Here is a 16,831-nt window from a genome sequence, read left to right on the forward strand (position 1 = left end):
TCACTCAGGTCCTGAGTTCAAGCTGCAGGACTGGCAAAAAAAAAAAAAAGAAATAAGAAAAACATTTAATTAAACTCATTGAGAGCTTAAAAGCAGGCAAGTAGAACACTACACAATCAAGTTCAGTCAAAAAACATACCACTTTGAAAAGGTATGAGATTAGTTTCAAGAAAGGGAACAGAAGACTGCAGTTTATAAAATCAAATTAAACAACCAGGTGAAAATGATCAAGCATTCCCCTGAAGCATTAAGTTGTTTAAAAACAAATGTACTCCAATCATATTTAAGATGAATTATGATCCTAAAAAACTAAGCATAATGTTGCAATAACATGTACAGAAAAACCAAGATAATTAAGCAAATAAATCCAGCAACCATGGTATAAGAAGACATGTCATCTCTGATAAACACTATTAGAGATCTCAAAGTAATTATCACTTTGGGAATGGAAAACTTTAATAATCCTGACAATTATCAGTATGATTTATAAGTACTTATGATACTGAAATCTTAGTTTCAATGCTAGAAATAAACTCAATGTTCACATCAAAGATAAGTAATTTCATTCACAATTTATTGAATTGCAAATCAAGTTAGATGTTATGATAGTTACGTAGAGAACAAATCTCTGCAGAGTATTTGGCGAGTTCTTGAATGCTGAAGTGATACCAACATTATTGGAATGTTTAAATTATTAGAAGACTACGAAGTACCTGCCAAGGTTTCAACAATAAAAATATTTTTAAAAGATCATAATATTTGGTAATAAATTAGATTTATACAACTGATAATTTCAAAATAAATAATGCACCTGAGTTGAAAATGCCTCCTGCACCTACCTTACCCCACTATACATATCAAACATACCTTATACACCGTTTATTTAGACCAGTCTCAAAACTTTAAGGAACATATATCTGTTGTGGATCTTGCAAGAATTCTGTTTCTGATTAAGCAGTAAGTTGTGGGACTTGAGAACATACACCTCTAACAAGCCACAGATGAAGCCAATGACAGTGTTACTTGCTCACACTTTGAACAAGAAGGTGACCCAGTTATGAAGAACTATTTCTGTCCTAATAGGACTATATCGCTTTATAGATTCCAGGTATAATGTTTTGAAATCAAACATAAGTAACAAAAACTGGTATGAAAAACAGGTCTTGGAAGTAAAGAATGTTCTAGTCAAATGAAAGCTTAAAGTATAGTATGTTGGCAGTGGTTCTATTTGTCCAACAGAGACACCTTTGATACATTATATAAGTCATGACACTAAGTCCTGGTAACTTTAAAAATGAAGTTATTATAGCTTGAGGCTCTCCTTCATTCAAGTCCAGAAAATTTTAGGCCATACACTGCAAAACCACTATTAAAAATCTTTAATGATAAACTCTCCATTTGAATTACTTGTAAACTCGCTTTAAGCTATCCCATCTCCTCCTCCTCTTTCAACAAACAAATGCTGCTTTTTCTTCTGTCTTACAGCTAAACAGCGGGTAACACCCAATGCCCCTCCCTTCAAAAATCGAACAAAATTATCTCCAACCAAAGGGCCCAATGCAAAAAGGTTGGCTTCTTTAACACATTCATAGGTATACACATCAATTTCCACACGATTACTCTTACATGTGATTGGCTGGCTTGAATTATGTCCTAGGTAACAGCCTTGTTCCTTCAGAAAAGACAGATTAGGATGAGAACCTATCAGTACTACTGCTGCAGAAAGCTTAAATATTTTCTTCAATCCAGAGACACTTTGAAGAATGCATTTCATGTCCGACTTAAAAGAAAGCACATGGTGCTCAGGAAAGCTGGTATAATCAGATAAAAGAGTTGAGTCTGCAGAATATGACTGAGTACACATCATATGATACACTTTATGATACTCAGGATAAAGCTTTTTGGGAAGCTGTTTGAAGATTAAGCTTGGATCAGTTACTCGTCTGCGAAATACATGGATCACAGGGATATTATTGTTATAAGCACAAAGTACTGCATCAGCTGCAGTGAGCCCAGAACCTACAATTAACACTGGATCCACTTTGCCACGCAGTTTTCCTTTGTTTACAGCAGCTCCAAATTCAGGCATTGAATGAAACACAAAAGGAAAATTTTCCCCTTCAATTTCCAGATGGGCAGGAGAATCCAATGTTCCAGTCGCCAGAGCTACATTCTCAGCAAAGAGACAAAAGGGAATGTGAGAACCATCTGCTATTCGCTGGTAACCTCTGATTTCCCAGTTTCTCTTGATCAATTTTGACTTTTCTATCTGTAAATGCTTCTTTGAAATATCGTTGTCTTGGCTGTCATTATCGTCCTGATCTCTGTAAAGTCTTGATACAGAGGTTATATAAGTATTCTCCCTGAAATTCTTCTGAAGACCCATGACTTTTACGTAATGTTTATAGTAGCGAGCTATTTCCTCTGGTATCACTCGATCACCTTTTAGATTCCTAAAAGATGGAAAAGGAAAAATAAGTTTTCATTAGTAGTTTCCCTCCAGTTAGCTTTTATGCCTTTCAGGTCTTCTGAACTGTCTTGGCTCAAAATTATCCTAACATTTTATGAAAAGAAAATTTCTTTTTTTTTTTTTTTAGTTAAAATGTTAATGAATTAATTTAGTCAACAGATAAGTCTCATGAAGGCAGAGACTGTATTTAATGCATCCGTAGTGTTTAGTGTCAGCTCAAAGTAGCTGCCTAATAAAATTTCATTGAAGGGAATGAGAAATATGCATTTGTGAGAATTTGACTATTTTATATCACAAATTACATTCAGTAACTAACAACTGTGTTATTTAGAATATATTATTAGGAAATTACAGGTCAACTATATCTGTGCTTCTCAAAGGGTAGTGACCTGACATGATTTTTGGTAAGTTATTTTCCTATGACAAATTACATCTAAAATCACGAGTTTATTAATTTTGTTCTATATGATTCTCTACTAATAAAGAGATCTAAAAATATAATATTCTGTTTAAAAAGAAAGTACATTGGTGCTTTTTTCATTTTCCACTGAATTTCAAAGCAGTGCTTAGTAATGTCTCTAAACCCCATTCTCAAAGATAGATACTAATAAAAACAAAACCATTTGACATAATTCATTTTAACTTCTAATTAGAAACACATACATGATTATAACATCTAAAAGGTATCAACGTTTACAGGAAACCCATGTAGTAGTAATGATTGTCATCTCCATTATAGACTAAAATTGAAAACTAGTTGGTTTTACTTGCCTAAGGGCCACAACACAAGAAGTTAGCCAGAAGTCAGTTAACCAAAGTAAGACTCCCTACCAATGTCTGAGAACTTGCTAGTCTGCTTTCATCATTACGCAAACACAGTAATAAAACTAGTAATAATCTCAGGTGCATGTTCATGTAATAGTTAACATGCAGAATTTAGAAAAATGCTTCTGACACAAAAATGGTAACATTTCTTTTTATTCTTTTACAAAGGAAAATATATGCTGAATAGTTTTACTTGCTTATGAAAATGAAGAACTTATTCAGCTGGCTTGATTTTGCAACTTTAAATTTCAAAACACATAATTCCCAAAGACATGAACTCATCTCCATTATCCATCAAGATCTATATTTGCCCTCCTGAAATATCCTCAAATGAAAGAAAGCTAGAGATTAAATCCACTAACGTGTAAAAGGCAAGCACTATATCACTGAACTATATCCGAATCCTCAAATGAAGGAAAATTTCTATATAGCATGGCTGCTAGCTAGCAAGAAATTAAGTATTCAAATACTGTTGGGGTCAGCTGTGCCTTTAAGAGGCCACAGCTGGCTTGGCCCGTCCCCTCTTTCGCCTTTACCAGGAAGAGAAGCCCGCTGCTCCTGGGGCGCACCTGTGCAATAGCAGGGAACCCCAGAAACCCAATCCTTGGGGGGCTGGGCCTCCGCCCACAAGGGAAGTCCCCTGACATCACTTGACGGACAGCTCTTGTGGCCAATCTGTTGTCCTGCTCTAGTGCCCGCCCTTCAGGGTATATCTATGCCGCCTCATTTGAATAAAATTAGAATCGTCCCTGAGACTGTCTCTGAGACCCCACACACCCGTGTCTTCCTTGGGCTGGAGGGCAAGGGATTCTCACGACCACACGCAAACCAAGGCACCCGGGACCCGGCTCCCGTGTCTAAACCCTATCGGCCAGGGGACGTGAAAGAGTGAGTATGGATCCCACACGGAAGAGATAGACAAGCCCAGGACCCCTCCCCACGTGGATGGGGAGGAGTAGAGCGAAGCCGGGCAAAATATTACATCTCTTTAAACAAAAGCTATGTAACTTCCAGCTTTTAGCTTGTTTCCATTAATAAAATTATAGTAGATTGTCTGTGTTGATAATTCCTGTTTTATTATTTGCTATCCTTGAAAATTAGAGCTTGTCATATTTCTTTCTTCCCCCACAAAACAAATAAAACCTGTATTATTCCAAGATGAAGTTTCTTCTGTTATTTTTATTTTCATATTTTCAATTTTAAATATTTAATTTCCACATAGCTAACCATGCCCTAGAGTGTAGTTTAGTTTATTGCATCATTCTAAATTATCAAACAATACACCCTCTTTACCATTAAAACATTTTTTTAAGTATACATATATGCTATACATCCACTCGTGTCAAAAATAGTATATGGGTAGATGAGAAATTAAATAGTGATTAACAACACAAATCAATTCATGATTAACAAAGCCAAAGAAAACCAATCTGTAGACAATCTAACTCTGATTATTTTAATCTCTAAATGGAAATAACCTCTTTATATTCACAAGGAAACATGTAAGTATTTCTTACCCAAAACAGGGTTTAAAAAATATTGTGAAACTTCCCACAGTCTTGTTTTATACATCCAAAAATTTTAATACAATTTGATCTTTACCTTCGTTTGCTGGTCACCCAATCTTTAAATTTAAGTCCAGGTAACTCCATCCAATTTCCAAAGCTTATTGTCAACATGGAGCCTTCCATATTCTATTAAACAGAACAGTTAAAAAGTATCATTAAGGGGTGAGAATGTGGCTTAGGGGTAGAGTACCTGCCTAGCATGCATGAAGCTGGGTTCGATTCCTCAGTCCCACATAAACAGAAACAGCCAGAACTGGCACAGTGGCTCAAGTGATAGAGTGCTAGCCTTAAACTTCAAAAGAAGCTCAAGGACAGTGTCCAGACCCTGAGTTCAAACCACAGGATTGGCAAAAAACAAACAAAAAAACCCTAATTAAGCAGCAATGAGTTTTTTTGAAGACAGACCCATCCTATTTATAATACCTATCAAGTGTGGATAAGGTATGCTCAAAGTAGTCTTAACTGTTACATGCTTTATTCCATTAACTTTGTATAAACTTTACTCGTTTGGTACTATGTATCTATATGTCTTTACTCAACTTTATATATTTGCAAAAGAAGTTACTGTATTATCCAGTGCCTACATGAGTTGATACCTTTGGCCTATAAAGCTATATGGTAATTTGGCCTATGAGCAATATGTTAAAGAATAAATAGCAATTTCACTTTTTAAATGAAACAAAAAATTAATTCCCCAAACTTTTTCTATTGTACTATTAACACTTCCTCCTTTTATCAATTATAATTCTGAAGTCTAGGCTGAATTCAGCAGCATCTCTGCCTAAGAATAGAAAAATAAGCAGTGGTTGCCTGAGAAACAGACTTGCTGTTGAGATTTACACTTTCATCACAGAAATGAGCCCTTTAAGATCCACTGACCTACTTTTCCTTTGCTCAAAACAAAGCAAAGAAAGCTGAAGGGGCACAGTACCCATCCCAGTGATCAATGACACTTCCCAACTGGTTCTTTCAAACATTAACTCCTTTTAACTCTTGCACTAATGCCCCAGGCACCAGTGACTCATGCCTGATAACCTTAGCTACTCAGAAGTCTGATATCTGAAAATCACAGTTCAATAAATCAACAAAAAGCCAGAAGTGGAGGTGTGGCTCCTTTGGCAGAATGCCAGAGAGAGAGGCATGTGTTTTAAGGTATGCCAACAGAACAAGGAAAAAAAAAAAAAGAAAGAAAAACAACCTATTAAAGATAGTTAGAAAGTAAACATAAGTTTAAGTACCCTAAGAAAATTAGTTTCCAAAGAGATAAAAAATAATGTAATCACCTTCCTGTGGTTGTACCTACACTATCTCTGTAATCTTATCTGAGTATATTGGTAACCGTGTATACTGGTATTGGAACTAGGAAATTGAAAGGGAATACCAAAATTGAGAGACACAGGGTAAAAAAAGACACACAACTACAAAAGCAATACTTGCAAAACTGTTTGGTGTAAGTGAACTGAACACCTCAGGCGGGGAAAGGGAAAGGGAAAGGGGGGGCGGATGAGGGACAAGGTAACAAACAGTACAAGTAATGTATCCAATGCCTAATGTATGAAACTGTAACCTCTCTGTACATCAGTTTGATAATAAAAATTTGAAAAAAAAAGAAAACAAACAAAAATAATAATGTAATATAAATAAAGGCCTCAGGCGAGGATGTGGCTCAGTGGCAAAGTGCTTGCCTAGAAAATGCAATGTTCTAAGTTCCCAGTACCAAAAAAAAAAAAAAAAAGATTAAGATAAATAAAGGTCTAACTTTCTAAAGACTAAACATATATTAAGTAGTCTGGTAGTGATTCTGGAACTATCTGGAGATAAAGTGGCAAAGTAAATCTATAAGAAGAAGAATATAGCTTTATAAAAAGATGTATATTGGGCTGGGGATATAGCCTAGTGGCAAGAGTGCCTGCCTCGGATACACGAGGCCCTAGGTTCGATTCCCCAGCACCACATATACAGAAAACGGCCAGAAGCGGCGCTGTGGCTCAAGTGGCAGAGTGCTAGCCTTGAGCGGGAAGAAGCCAGGGACAGTGCTCAGGCCCTGAGTCCAAGCCCCAGGACTGGCCAAAAAAAAAAAAAAAAAAGATGTATATTTATTAAAACCAATAATATTCCTTGGATTTCAATGAATTCCACATTAGATTTATCTTGGCCATAACAGAAATTGCTCGAGTTATAAGATATACAAACTACTTAGTTCAATGAATTAGTCTGTAAAAGAAAATGCTTAAAAACTAAACTATCTGTGGGGGGCGGGGGGCAGGTGTGGGTGTGTGTGCTGGTCCTAGAACTTGAACTCAGGGTCTAGGTGCTAAGCTTTTTTGCTCAAGGCTACCAGTTTACCAACTGAGCCATAGCTCTACTTCCAGCTTTTTGAATGTTTATTGGAGATAAGGCTCTCACAGCTTTCCTGCTAAGGCTGGCTTCAATCAGTAATCCTTAGATCTCATCCTCCCAAGTAGCTAGGATTATAGGCATGAGTCACCATTGCCTAGCTGGCCATCCCCTTCCCATTTCCTACTTCCTACTGACTGGTCATTATAAATAATTTATGCTTAAAGTTGATATTTAAAAAGTTAAAAAAAAAAAAAACTAGACACTGGTGGCTCACACCTGTAATACAAGTTACTCTCTCAGCAGACTGAGATCTGAGGACCTCAGCTCAGAAGTTAGCCTAGGCAGGAAAAGTCCATGAGACTCTTACCTCTAGTTAATCACCAAAAAGCAAGAAGTGATAGAGCACTTGCCTTGAAAACAAAAGCTCAGAGACAGTACCTACCCTGAATTCAAGCTCCAATATACTGAAAATGAACTATACAATTTGTGGGTGGGGATGGGAGGGGAAAACTGCAAGAGAATGAGGAAAGGGGTGACATCCAATAAATGTACTCATTACCTTACATAACTCTAACACCTCTTTATAATAACATTTGATAATCTTTATAAAACATAATCTTCATAATAACAATAAAAATAAATAAAACAGTAAAAAAAACAAACTATTAAGCAAAAAGCCACATATTATCGTGACAAAAATAAAGATTTTTATAAAGGGATCAGGTATATATTTAATCTACAAATATCTTCTGACACAATGAAACATTTGATAAATGTTCATTTTAGATGAGTAATACTGCACACAACAGTCAACTGATATCTGTACTAAAAGTGTTGTTTATTTCATGACAGCAAACTAAATTATTTAACCTTTATTTATAAATCATAAGAACAACTGCTACATTGTTACAATGCTTGAAACTATGTAATCTGCTAAGGACAAAAGAATAAAGATGATTATTACTTAGTTAATGGAAAGTACTATATGAATCTTTTAATTTACTAAGTCTCTGGTTTAACCTCTGCTATGGACTAAACTGTGCTCCTTCCTGATTCTTATGCTGAGGTCCTAGGCCTTGATGGGATCTTATCTGGAATTGAGATCTTTGAGAGGTAATTAGTGTTAGACAAGGATGTCAGAGTAGGTCCCTCATAATAGGATTAATGGCTTTATAATTATGAGAGACTGCTCTCTAAAAACTGTGAACACAATGAAAGGTAGCTGACTGAAGGGCAAGAAGAGGGCCTTTCCCAGAATCTATACTGGATGGCACCCTGCTCTTGAGACTACAATTTACAGAACTGTGAGAAATGCCTGTGGCTTAAGCCATACAAGTTATCGTTTTGTTACTGCAGTTTAGACTATTACATCTTTCTCTTATAATATTATTTTTATTTAAAATCTTGAAAATGCAAGGAAATAATGAATATTGGTTTTGAAATACATGATATGTAAACTCTGAAATTAATATATTTTAATTTTTCAATGAGGCAAAAATTTCCTGAAATGTTTTCTATGTCATTCTTACAAAGAATGGCTTATTCAAAGACTGTAGCATTAATGAAACTTGGCTTAACAAGTACAATTAATCTACAGTTAATTAAAAGCAGATAAAATGTAAACATCACATACAATAGTATTATTATAATACTAAGACTCTAGATGATTTCATCAAGAGGACATATAATAATTCATGTAAATGTAAAGGCCTAGATAAATATACTCACATGCCAAGCTCCACCTGGTGGACCTTTACCAAGAACTAAGTGAGGGATATAATGATGTTGTTCTAGTTTCCAGTGCAAAACAGATGGGTAATCGTATCCAAAGTCGGCATCTGGATGAAGAAGTGTGTCAAAAAGTACTGCAACTGGATTGGATGATCGGCCCTCAAGACCCTCAGACAAGTATTCTAAGTCCTTGATGAAAAATAAAAACAAGGTAGGTTAGAGTTGGAAAACAAAGAAACAACTATGGTAATTGTGAAGGACATTATTCTAATCCAGTATTTCCCAGACAGTTTACTATAGAAGGCTGTTGATCTTTGAGATCTTAATAAAGTCTTTCCTTTTAAGTAAATACAAGGAAAAATTTGAATTTTAACAAAGCTAATTACACAGCCTTGTACTGCACAAGTTGAAGATGGCTTTTGTATGTGATGTCTAAACAATAAAAACAAAACCAGTATTTCCCAAACTGGTTTAAGTATAGAATACCTATTAAATCTCCATCCAGGGATTATTTGGGAAATTCTCCTCTAATAAAGTCAAGAAAATAAAATGACACAATTTGAAAAAAAATATTTGGGAATAAAAAAATGATACTGTTATTTAATGCACAAAAATATACATACATGTAAATAATCTTGTTTCAGCATAAAAATATTTTGTATAGTGACACATAAATATTACCTGATCAACGATGGAAAGATGTCTTGCTTCTTCTAATTTACTATGTAGGATTGTATTTGGATGTATTGCTTCAGATGATAAATATGGTCTGTAGCCAGATAACATGTAAGAAAGGCATATTCCTGAGGGTCCATTTCCTATTTTGAAAAAAGTGAAAAGGGTACATTAATATTCCCATTTGGCTTGTTTTATATTGTGAAGTTTGCTTTCCCTCATCTCTTTCTCTTATAAAAACCAGATATTAACCTTTGCCTTTTATTTTCTTTGGGGAATCTCATCAACTCAAAGCTTCAACAACTCTATACTTGTACACAGTATAACATTATTGAATGATAAAAGAAATAAGCCATCAAGCCACAGGCAGACAAGGATAAATGATAAATACACATTAACAGGTGAAAAAAGTGTCAATCTATATGATCTTGTAGTGGTAGATCTATGACATTTTACCTTCAGTAAAATCCACACATCACCGCAGTCAATCTCTAATGTAAATGACAGATCTTACTTAACAGTAACATACCAATATTGATTCATCAATACAACAAATATCCCACACCAACGTAAGATGTTAATCTTCATAACAGAGAACAAAGAAAGCAAGGAGATTAAAAATATGAGAACTCTTCTCTATTTTCTGCTCTTTTTTAATACACTTAAGTGGTTATAATAAAGAAAAGCTTATGAATTTAAGTCAATCAAATCAGTAACCAAACAAGGAGTTAGGATTTGAGCCAAAGAACTAAATTCCTTAAGATTCAACACTAAAAAGACAATAATGAAAGAATAAAAAAATAGTTCATTTAAGAAAAAAATGTTGCAGGTGGGTGCCCCTTGTCCCTGTGCTTAAAAGACACCCTGTGATATACCCTAAAGTACCTTGTGTTAGAGCCAGACTTTTTAAAGGACTGCAGATGGGATAACAGATCCCAAGATGGAGAGAAGCCTGTGTCATCTAAGTGCACCACTCTAATCACATGAGTCCTTAAAAATAGAGAAGCTTTCCCAGCTGTGCAGAAGGAGACATGACTGAAAAAAGGTTAAAAAAAAAAAAGCATTACTGCTTAAAGAAGTCAGAAGCCAATGACTGTAACCAGCCATAGAATGGAAAAGGTAAAACAAAACAAAAGTCTTTTTTTATTTCGGCCAGTCCTGGGCCTTGGTGAGTCTGTCCCTGGCTTCCTTTTGCTCAAGGCTAGCACTCTGCCACTTGAGCCACAGCGCCACTTCTGGCTGTTTTCTGTATATGTGGTGCTGGGGAATCGAACCCAGGGCCTCATGTATACGAGGCAAGCTCTCTTACCACTAGGCCATATCCCCAGCCCCCACAAAAGTCTTTTTTTAGAACTTCCAAAAAGTGAACATAGACCTGCTGACATCTTGATTTTAACCCAGTCAGACCAGTATTGAACTTCTGGTCATGGACAAGAGGACACATCTATGTTGTTTAAAGCAATTATATTTGTAACAATTTCTTATAACTACAACAGAAAAATACATATAGTGAAGAAATTAATTTCTGACCTATACTTAGATTGGTGGCACTACTGTCAACAGTAATGGCCTTATACATTGATTGGGCTGAGCTATATCTTGAGCCATAGAGCGTAAATGGTGATAAATTGTTTGAGGAGGCATAGGAGGGTAGGGACAGATGAAGAGGTAGTTTTTTCTTTTCAGAATTCTTTTTACTCAATTCTTTTACTCAATCTAAGATGGAGAAGCAGAGTTAGACAAAAGAGGGAAAAATAATACAACATTATGATCCCTGAGATCTAGCTTGGATAGAAACTACTGCAAAAACTCATCAATCACCATTTCCAAGAAAGTATAAAACACTCTTTATCCCTTCTCTTCATCCTTCCAGTATGCCAGTCAGTGGATAACTTTAATTACCTTCTCTTCTTACTAATTTTAAAACAAGCTATCAAATGAATTTAAGATGTTGTATGCTACCAACATACATGTTCATGTCCCATTAATTTTCTTTAGACTTTGTTTCATGCTCTATGGAGGACTTCCTGTAGTTTCAATGTTAGATGGAAAATATACATAAAAAAATTCATGCAATTCTAAAAACTGTCGTTCTGTCTGAGTCTATGTGACTTTGGAGAAATAGTTTTGCCCTGTAAGCAGACTCTACTTCCTGACTGCTGGGATTACAGGCATGAACCACCATGTCCAGCTTTGTAATACAGAATTAAGTTTTATTTATATAGTAATTTTAAATATTGAATATGCCTAATGAGATGGTATAGGGAATAAATTTTGTATGGTTAAGACAATTATAAACACGACTACAAAGTACTATAAGGTGGTTATTTTGAATACTGTTTACTAATCTACACATGTCATTCAATTTGAGTTTTTCTCCTTATCTGATGTGTTTTACCATCCGAGGGGATACGGGGTTGAAAGGTTTAATACAGTAATATACACAGAATGGGCCTGTACAGAACTCTAGTAACACTTCATTATCCTCATTACCATGATACTGTCATAGAGTGCTTTTTTTTTTGTAATTTAACTGATACATAATAGTTGTATACATTTGTGGAGTTAAGTCTGGACATTTCAATGCCATATAAATGCAATAATATTGAAATCAGTTCTTTATCTTTATATTACAAAATCCTCTCTACTGCCTATTTTGAAATAAGAGTAATTTTCAATAGAATGCCCTTGGAAGGTGTACTACCTAACAGTAGATATGTAAATGAGGGATAGTAATTTTAAAAAACAAATTTCAATAACTTACCTATTATTACCACAGGCAAAGTCACTGCTGAATCTTCAAGTAATGAAGTTTCTTCAACTAATGGCATCGCTTTTTGCCCCAAATTATCACCAAAATATTGCACTAAGGAGTTAAAAATCTCTCCTTCTGTTTCAGTTTCACTATAGTTTCTTTTAAAATATATATAAAAAAGAGATGCAGTCAATATGGGCTTTATAAAAATCAATCTCTACGCATGCTTTATTAATATCATAAAAAACACTCAGGCTCCAAAATCACAGCTTGGCTATAAGCCAAAGATACATATTCTAAAGGCCAAAAAAATTTAAGTAGCTATTTTATCTCTCACTAGTACTTTGTAAGAAAATTCCCTAAAAAGGCCTAAAGAAAGCAATATTTTGGAAATTTTGTAATTATCTGAGCTCTAGGAATGACTTACTTCTCCTAACATTTTCACTAAAAGGTGAACATATGAACCCCAATTAAAGAACTTTTGGATCCATTTCATGTTTTACTAAAAACAATACATGCAACTGCATTCTGGAACACTGACACAAGTCATCAAATCAGGTCCTGAAACTTTACTAAACTCAACACTTCCTGACCTCACTATGAAAACAGTTTTTAGTGTCTCTACTCTTCCTTTTTTCCTAACTCAAGAGGTGGCCAAACTGTGTTAAGCAGATCTAGGACATGTTCATTGTTAAAATTTTCATCAGTCCTAAAAACTTTCCCCATAATTTGGGAGTAACACTGTCACTTTTTTTTCCTCCTCTTCTTCAAAAACAAAACCATCATGTGCCTTACTCAGATCTTAAGTCAGAACCTACTGTGGCTAGATCGTGGCATAGAAAGCAGTCCCCAACCTCCCTCCAAACCCCTCATTTGTCATTAGATTTTCCTTAATTAAAAGAAAATCCCCCGAGACCTTTCCTGGGACCCTTTCCCTCAAACTTGGTATTTTCGTGAAGTCCCAGCTCGCTCGTAACCAACTCAACACGGGCCCAGCAGCTCACGCGGTCCCGGGACCCATGCGATGTCCGGAGAGGGGCGAGGGGGAACCGCGGGGTAGGGCGCTCCAGCGCGGGGCCGGCCGGGGCGGGGGAGCGGGAACAGAGCGGGGAGTGGCCAAGGGTGGAGGGCCAGGCGATCGCCCTGCACGCCGGCCCAGCCGCGGAGGTCCCGGGGTGCTGCTGCTTCACCCAGCCCGCCTCCCTCGCGTCCCCGGCGGGGAAGTCACCTGAAATGACCGGCCAGGGAGCAGCGGCAGCACCACACCGGCATGGAGCGGGGCGCCAGAGGCGCTCGAGCACGGTCGCGGTCGCCGCTGCCGCTCTCCCCGGCGGGGCTGCCCGAGACCGGCGCCCGCACGCTTGGGGTCGCGGGGTCCGGAAGGCGCCCCCTGCCCGCGCCTCGCCGTGGCTGCGGCTCAGACGCGCCAGCGTCCTCTCCGGGGCAGCGGCTTCCGCTCCGCGCCTGCGGAGAGCCGGGCGCGCCGCCGTGGGTGAACTCGGGGCGCCGCGCAGGGGGGCGGAGCACGGGGCGGGAACGCGGGGTCGGCGGCGGCGGCAGCGGCGCGCGGGCGGGGCGGGCTCTCCCTCGCAGGTGCCCGGCGCCCGTAACGAGCCTCACGATTGGTGGATTCTCGAGAGGGGCGGAGCCTGACGTGGCGGAGCTGCGCGGGCCGGGGAAGCCGGGAGCATGTGGGGGCCTCCGCTCGGATGCGCCTCGCGCCCCCCAGCCTTGGTCTGCGGCCTACGCCAGCAACCTTTTCGCTCCCAGAGCTCAGATCGGAGGAGAGAAAGCTCCTAACCCCATCCAGCGGGTCGGCCCGGGTGGGTTGGAAGGGCCGAGCATCCCGGCGAAAAGCCCGGGCTGGCCATCCCTGAGAACTCACCTTAGCACTTCTTGCTCAGGTCCTGATGTTGCGGGCCCTGGACCTCGCATCACAATCTTTGGGGTGAAACCACTCAGCCTCAGGTGCCCGGGCCCTGTCCCCGAAGGTTCCGCTTGTGGAACTCTTGCTTCCTGCACGGGCTTCTTAAGTAAGTGGCTCCCAGGCTTCCCAGTGTGGGAATTACCTCAGACCTAGCTGGAGGGGGAGGGAGAGGAAGGACCGGAGGGCGGGCTGTCCCTCCTGGTGGCTGTGGTGCAACCCGAGTTAGAGCTACAAACACCGAAAAATCCCCTTCGTGCTTGCCCCTGTTTGCTGTTGGTCAAAAATTCAAAAGAAGAGTGGGACTGCTTGCAAACTCTTCTGCAGAGTTAACTTTCTAACTCTCCCAGCAAAAACACTGATTATTTACGGAGGGGCTGACTATATAAGACATATATGTCTTGTAAACATAGGGTTTTAAAAATATTTTACTGTTATGAAAGTGATGCCCAGTTACATAAATCAGGTCGAGTACATTTCGTTTTTGCACAATACCATTCCTTTCCTTGCTCTCTCCCAGTTTGCCCCTCCCATCCCCACCTGTAAATAAAAGTTTTTAAAAGTTTTCTTTAAGCTTTCTTAATGTTGTCAATAAACAGACTTGCAGTGTGTAGATTTTTTAGATTGAGAACTGTAGGACTCGGCACACTGCCAGGATTGGGTATCCAAGAGTTGCTTACTCTCTTAAAAACTATTTTTTCCCGCCGGATATTGGTGCCCCAAGCCTAGCTACTCTGGAGCCTGAGATCTGAGGATCAAGGCTCAAAGCCAGGTCTAGGCAGAAAAGTTCCCATGAGACTAATCCAATTAGAGGCTGAGATCTGAGAATTGCCCTTTGAAGCCATGCCAGGCCTGAAAGTCCCCAAGTGTCTCTTCAACTAATCACCAAAAAGCCAGAACGGGAGCTGTGGCTCAAGTGGTAGAGCACCAGCCATGAGAAGAAAAAACTAAGGGGCAGTACCCAGATCCTTATTTCTTCCCAAGTATAGACACACACATATACACACGACTTTTTTTTTTCTTTGAACTGCAGACAATCTCATATGTTATTTTACTTTACTGTTGGTTCTGAGGGTGAAACATAGTTTCTCATCCTTTAGTATTTTTGTAGCATGACCCTTTCAAAGTACTTGAATTCCTGACAACTATCACCTAAAGATCTGTGCAAATGTTTTATTTTTCCCCTAGAGCTTTGCTTTCATTTTGAGCTTTATCTCATTATTTTTAGAAAAACAAGGCAGGCCTGTCAAATTTTAGGTTTTATGTGGCCTACAATTAACCCTGTTTTGTTGTTTTAATTTAGTTTTGATAATGGCTTGCAAAGACTAGGCCTCAGTGATTATATAAAAGATATTTCTGTGACCAACAGAGTATATCAGAATGTTCATATTTTTACTTTAAGTTGTAAGTAAAATTTATTTAAATGTAAAACTCAGAGAATATTGGTTATAGTGTAAATTAGTAGGTAATCCGGAACTCCATCCCTTGCATTTAAGGAACTCATTCCTCCTTTCAGTGCCCACAGCAGTTTGTGTTTAGGGTGGAATGTGTCTCACAGTTTATAGTACCTTCAGTGTTATTAGTTTTTAGAATGCTTACCTGATGCTACTCTTTTTTTTTATTTTTAATCTAAAGGTGATGTGCAAACAGGGTTATAGTTGGATGAGTCAGGGAATGAGTACATTCCTTTTGAACAGTGTCATCCCCTCCCTCATTCTCTCCCAATTTTTTCTCTTCCGACTTTCCTCCACACCAAGTTGTACAGTTACCTTCCAACCTAGTGTCTTGTGGGTTTCACTGCTGGTTTGGCTCACCCTTTGTCCCATCTTTTCTGTGATTCCCCTTCCCCTCCCCAAATCAGATAAGCTAGATAAAGGGTATCAGATATGCAAGATAAAGGGTACAGAAACCAAAAACCCAACAGAAGGGAATAAACAAAAGAAAAAAGGAAAGAAGAAGAAGAAAAAGAAACAAACAGTAAAATAAAAATCCTTTTGCTTCCATTTCTTGGAGTTCATTTTGATAGACATCATTTTATATGATCATATACACATAGGTATTGAGCCCTTGTGATCCTCTCATAAGAATATCCTCCTTTGTTCTCACTGTGTGAATGTTTAGACTGCTTTTTAATACTGTTCTTACTGGTAAATAGTATAGTACTATTTTGTACATTATACTAGCAAAGGATTTTTTGTACTGAATCTTTATTGTAATCTTGGGCAAGTTATTTAGCATCTGAAAGTATTACTTCCTTATCTCTAAAATATCACAATGCCGGCTCAAAGTAGTTGCCAGACAATTGTTACTTTTCATTTTCTATCAATAAAAAGCATTTCAACTTTTCCATTAGCACAGTTCTGGGAAGTGCATGGATTCAGTTGTGCTCCCATGTGCTTATATACTGACACTGCCTAATATTTCCCAGTGTGGCTGTATTTGGAGATAAGGCCTCTAAAGAACTTAGTAATTACTGATGCCTTATAACAAGAGAAAGAGGCACTGGTGCTGACTCTCCTAGCACTCTCCTTTGTGTGAGCACA

General features: G+C 38.2%; 1 protein-coding gene across 4 annotated transcripts; it reads right to left on the minus strand.

Moving 5' to 3' along the window:
- Nucleotides 1–551: 551 nt before the first annotated feature.
- Nucleotides 552–14,389, minus strand: Osgin2 (oxidative stress induced growth inhibitor family member 2). Of its 4 annotated transcripts, none has more exons than XM_048358407.1 (6): nucleotides 14,250–14,389; nucleotides 12,374–12,522; nucleotides 9,616–9,752; nucleotides 8,932–9,123; nucleotides 4,898–4,989; nucleotides 552–2,453 (listed from the first exon to the last, which is right to left on the minus strand). In XM_048358407.1, exons 1-6 carry the CDS (start codon nucleotides 14,297–14,299, stop codon nucleotides 1,421–1,423), a joined length of 1,653 nt encoding a protein of 550 aa, XP_048214364.1. In that variant the 5' UTR covers nucleotides 14,300–14,389; the 3' UTR covers nucleotides 552–1,420. The 4 variants fall into 4 exon arrangements, with proteins under 4 accessions (XP_048214364.1, XP_048214365.1, XP_048214366.1 ...); XM_048358408.1 differs by lacking the exon at nucleotides 14,250–14,389 and adding an exon at nucleotides 13,593–13,777; XM_048358409.1 differs by lacking the exons at nucleotides 12,374–12,522; nucleotides 14,250–14,389 and having other exon boundaries at nucleotides 8,932–9,041; nucleotides 9,616–9,743.
- Between the last annotated feature and the right edge of the window lie 2,442 nt (nucleotides 14,390–16,831).

This window comes from Perognathus longimembris, chromosome 12, assembly GCF_023159225.1.
Source record: "Perognathus longimembris pacificus isolate PPM17 chromosome 12, ASM2315922v1, whole genome shotgun sequence".
Classification (NCBI taxonomy): domain Eukaryota; kingdom Metazoa; phylum Chordata; class Mammalia; order Rodentia; family Heteromyidae; genus Perognathus; species Perognathus longimembris.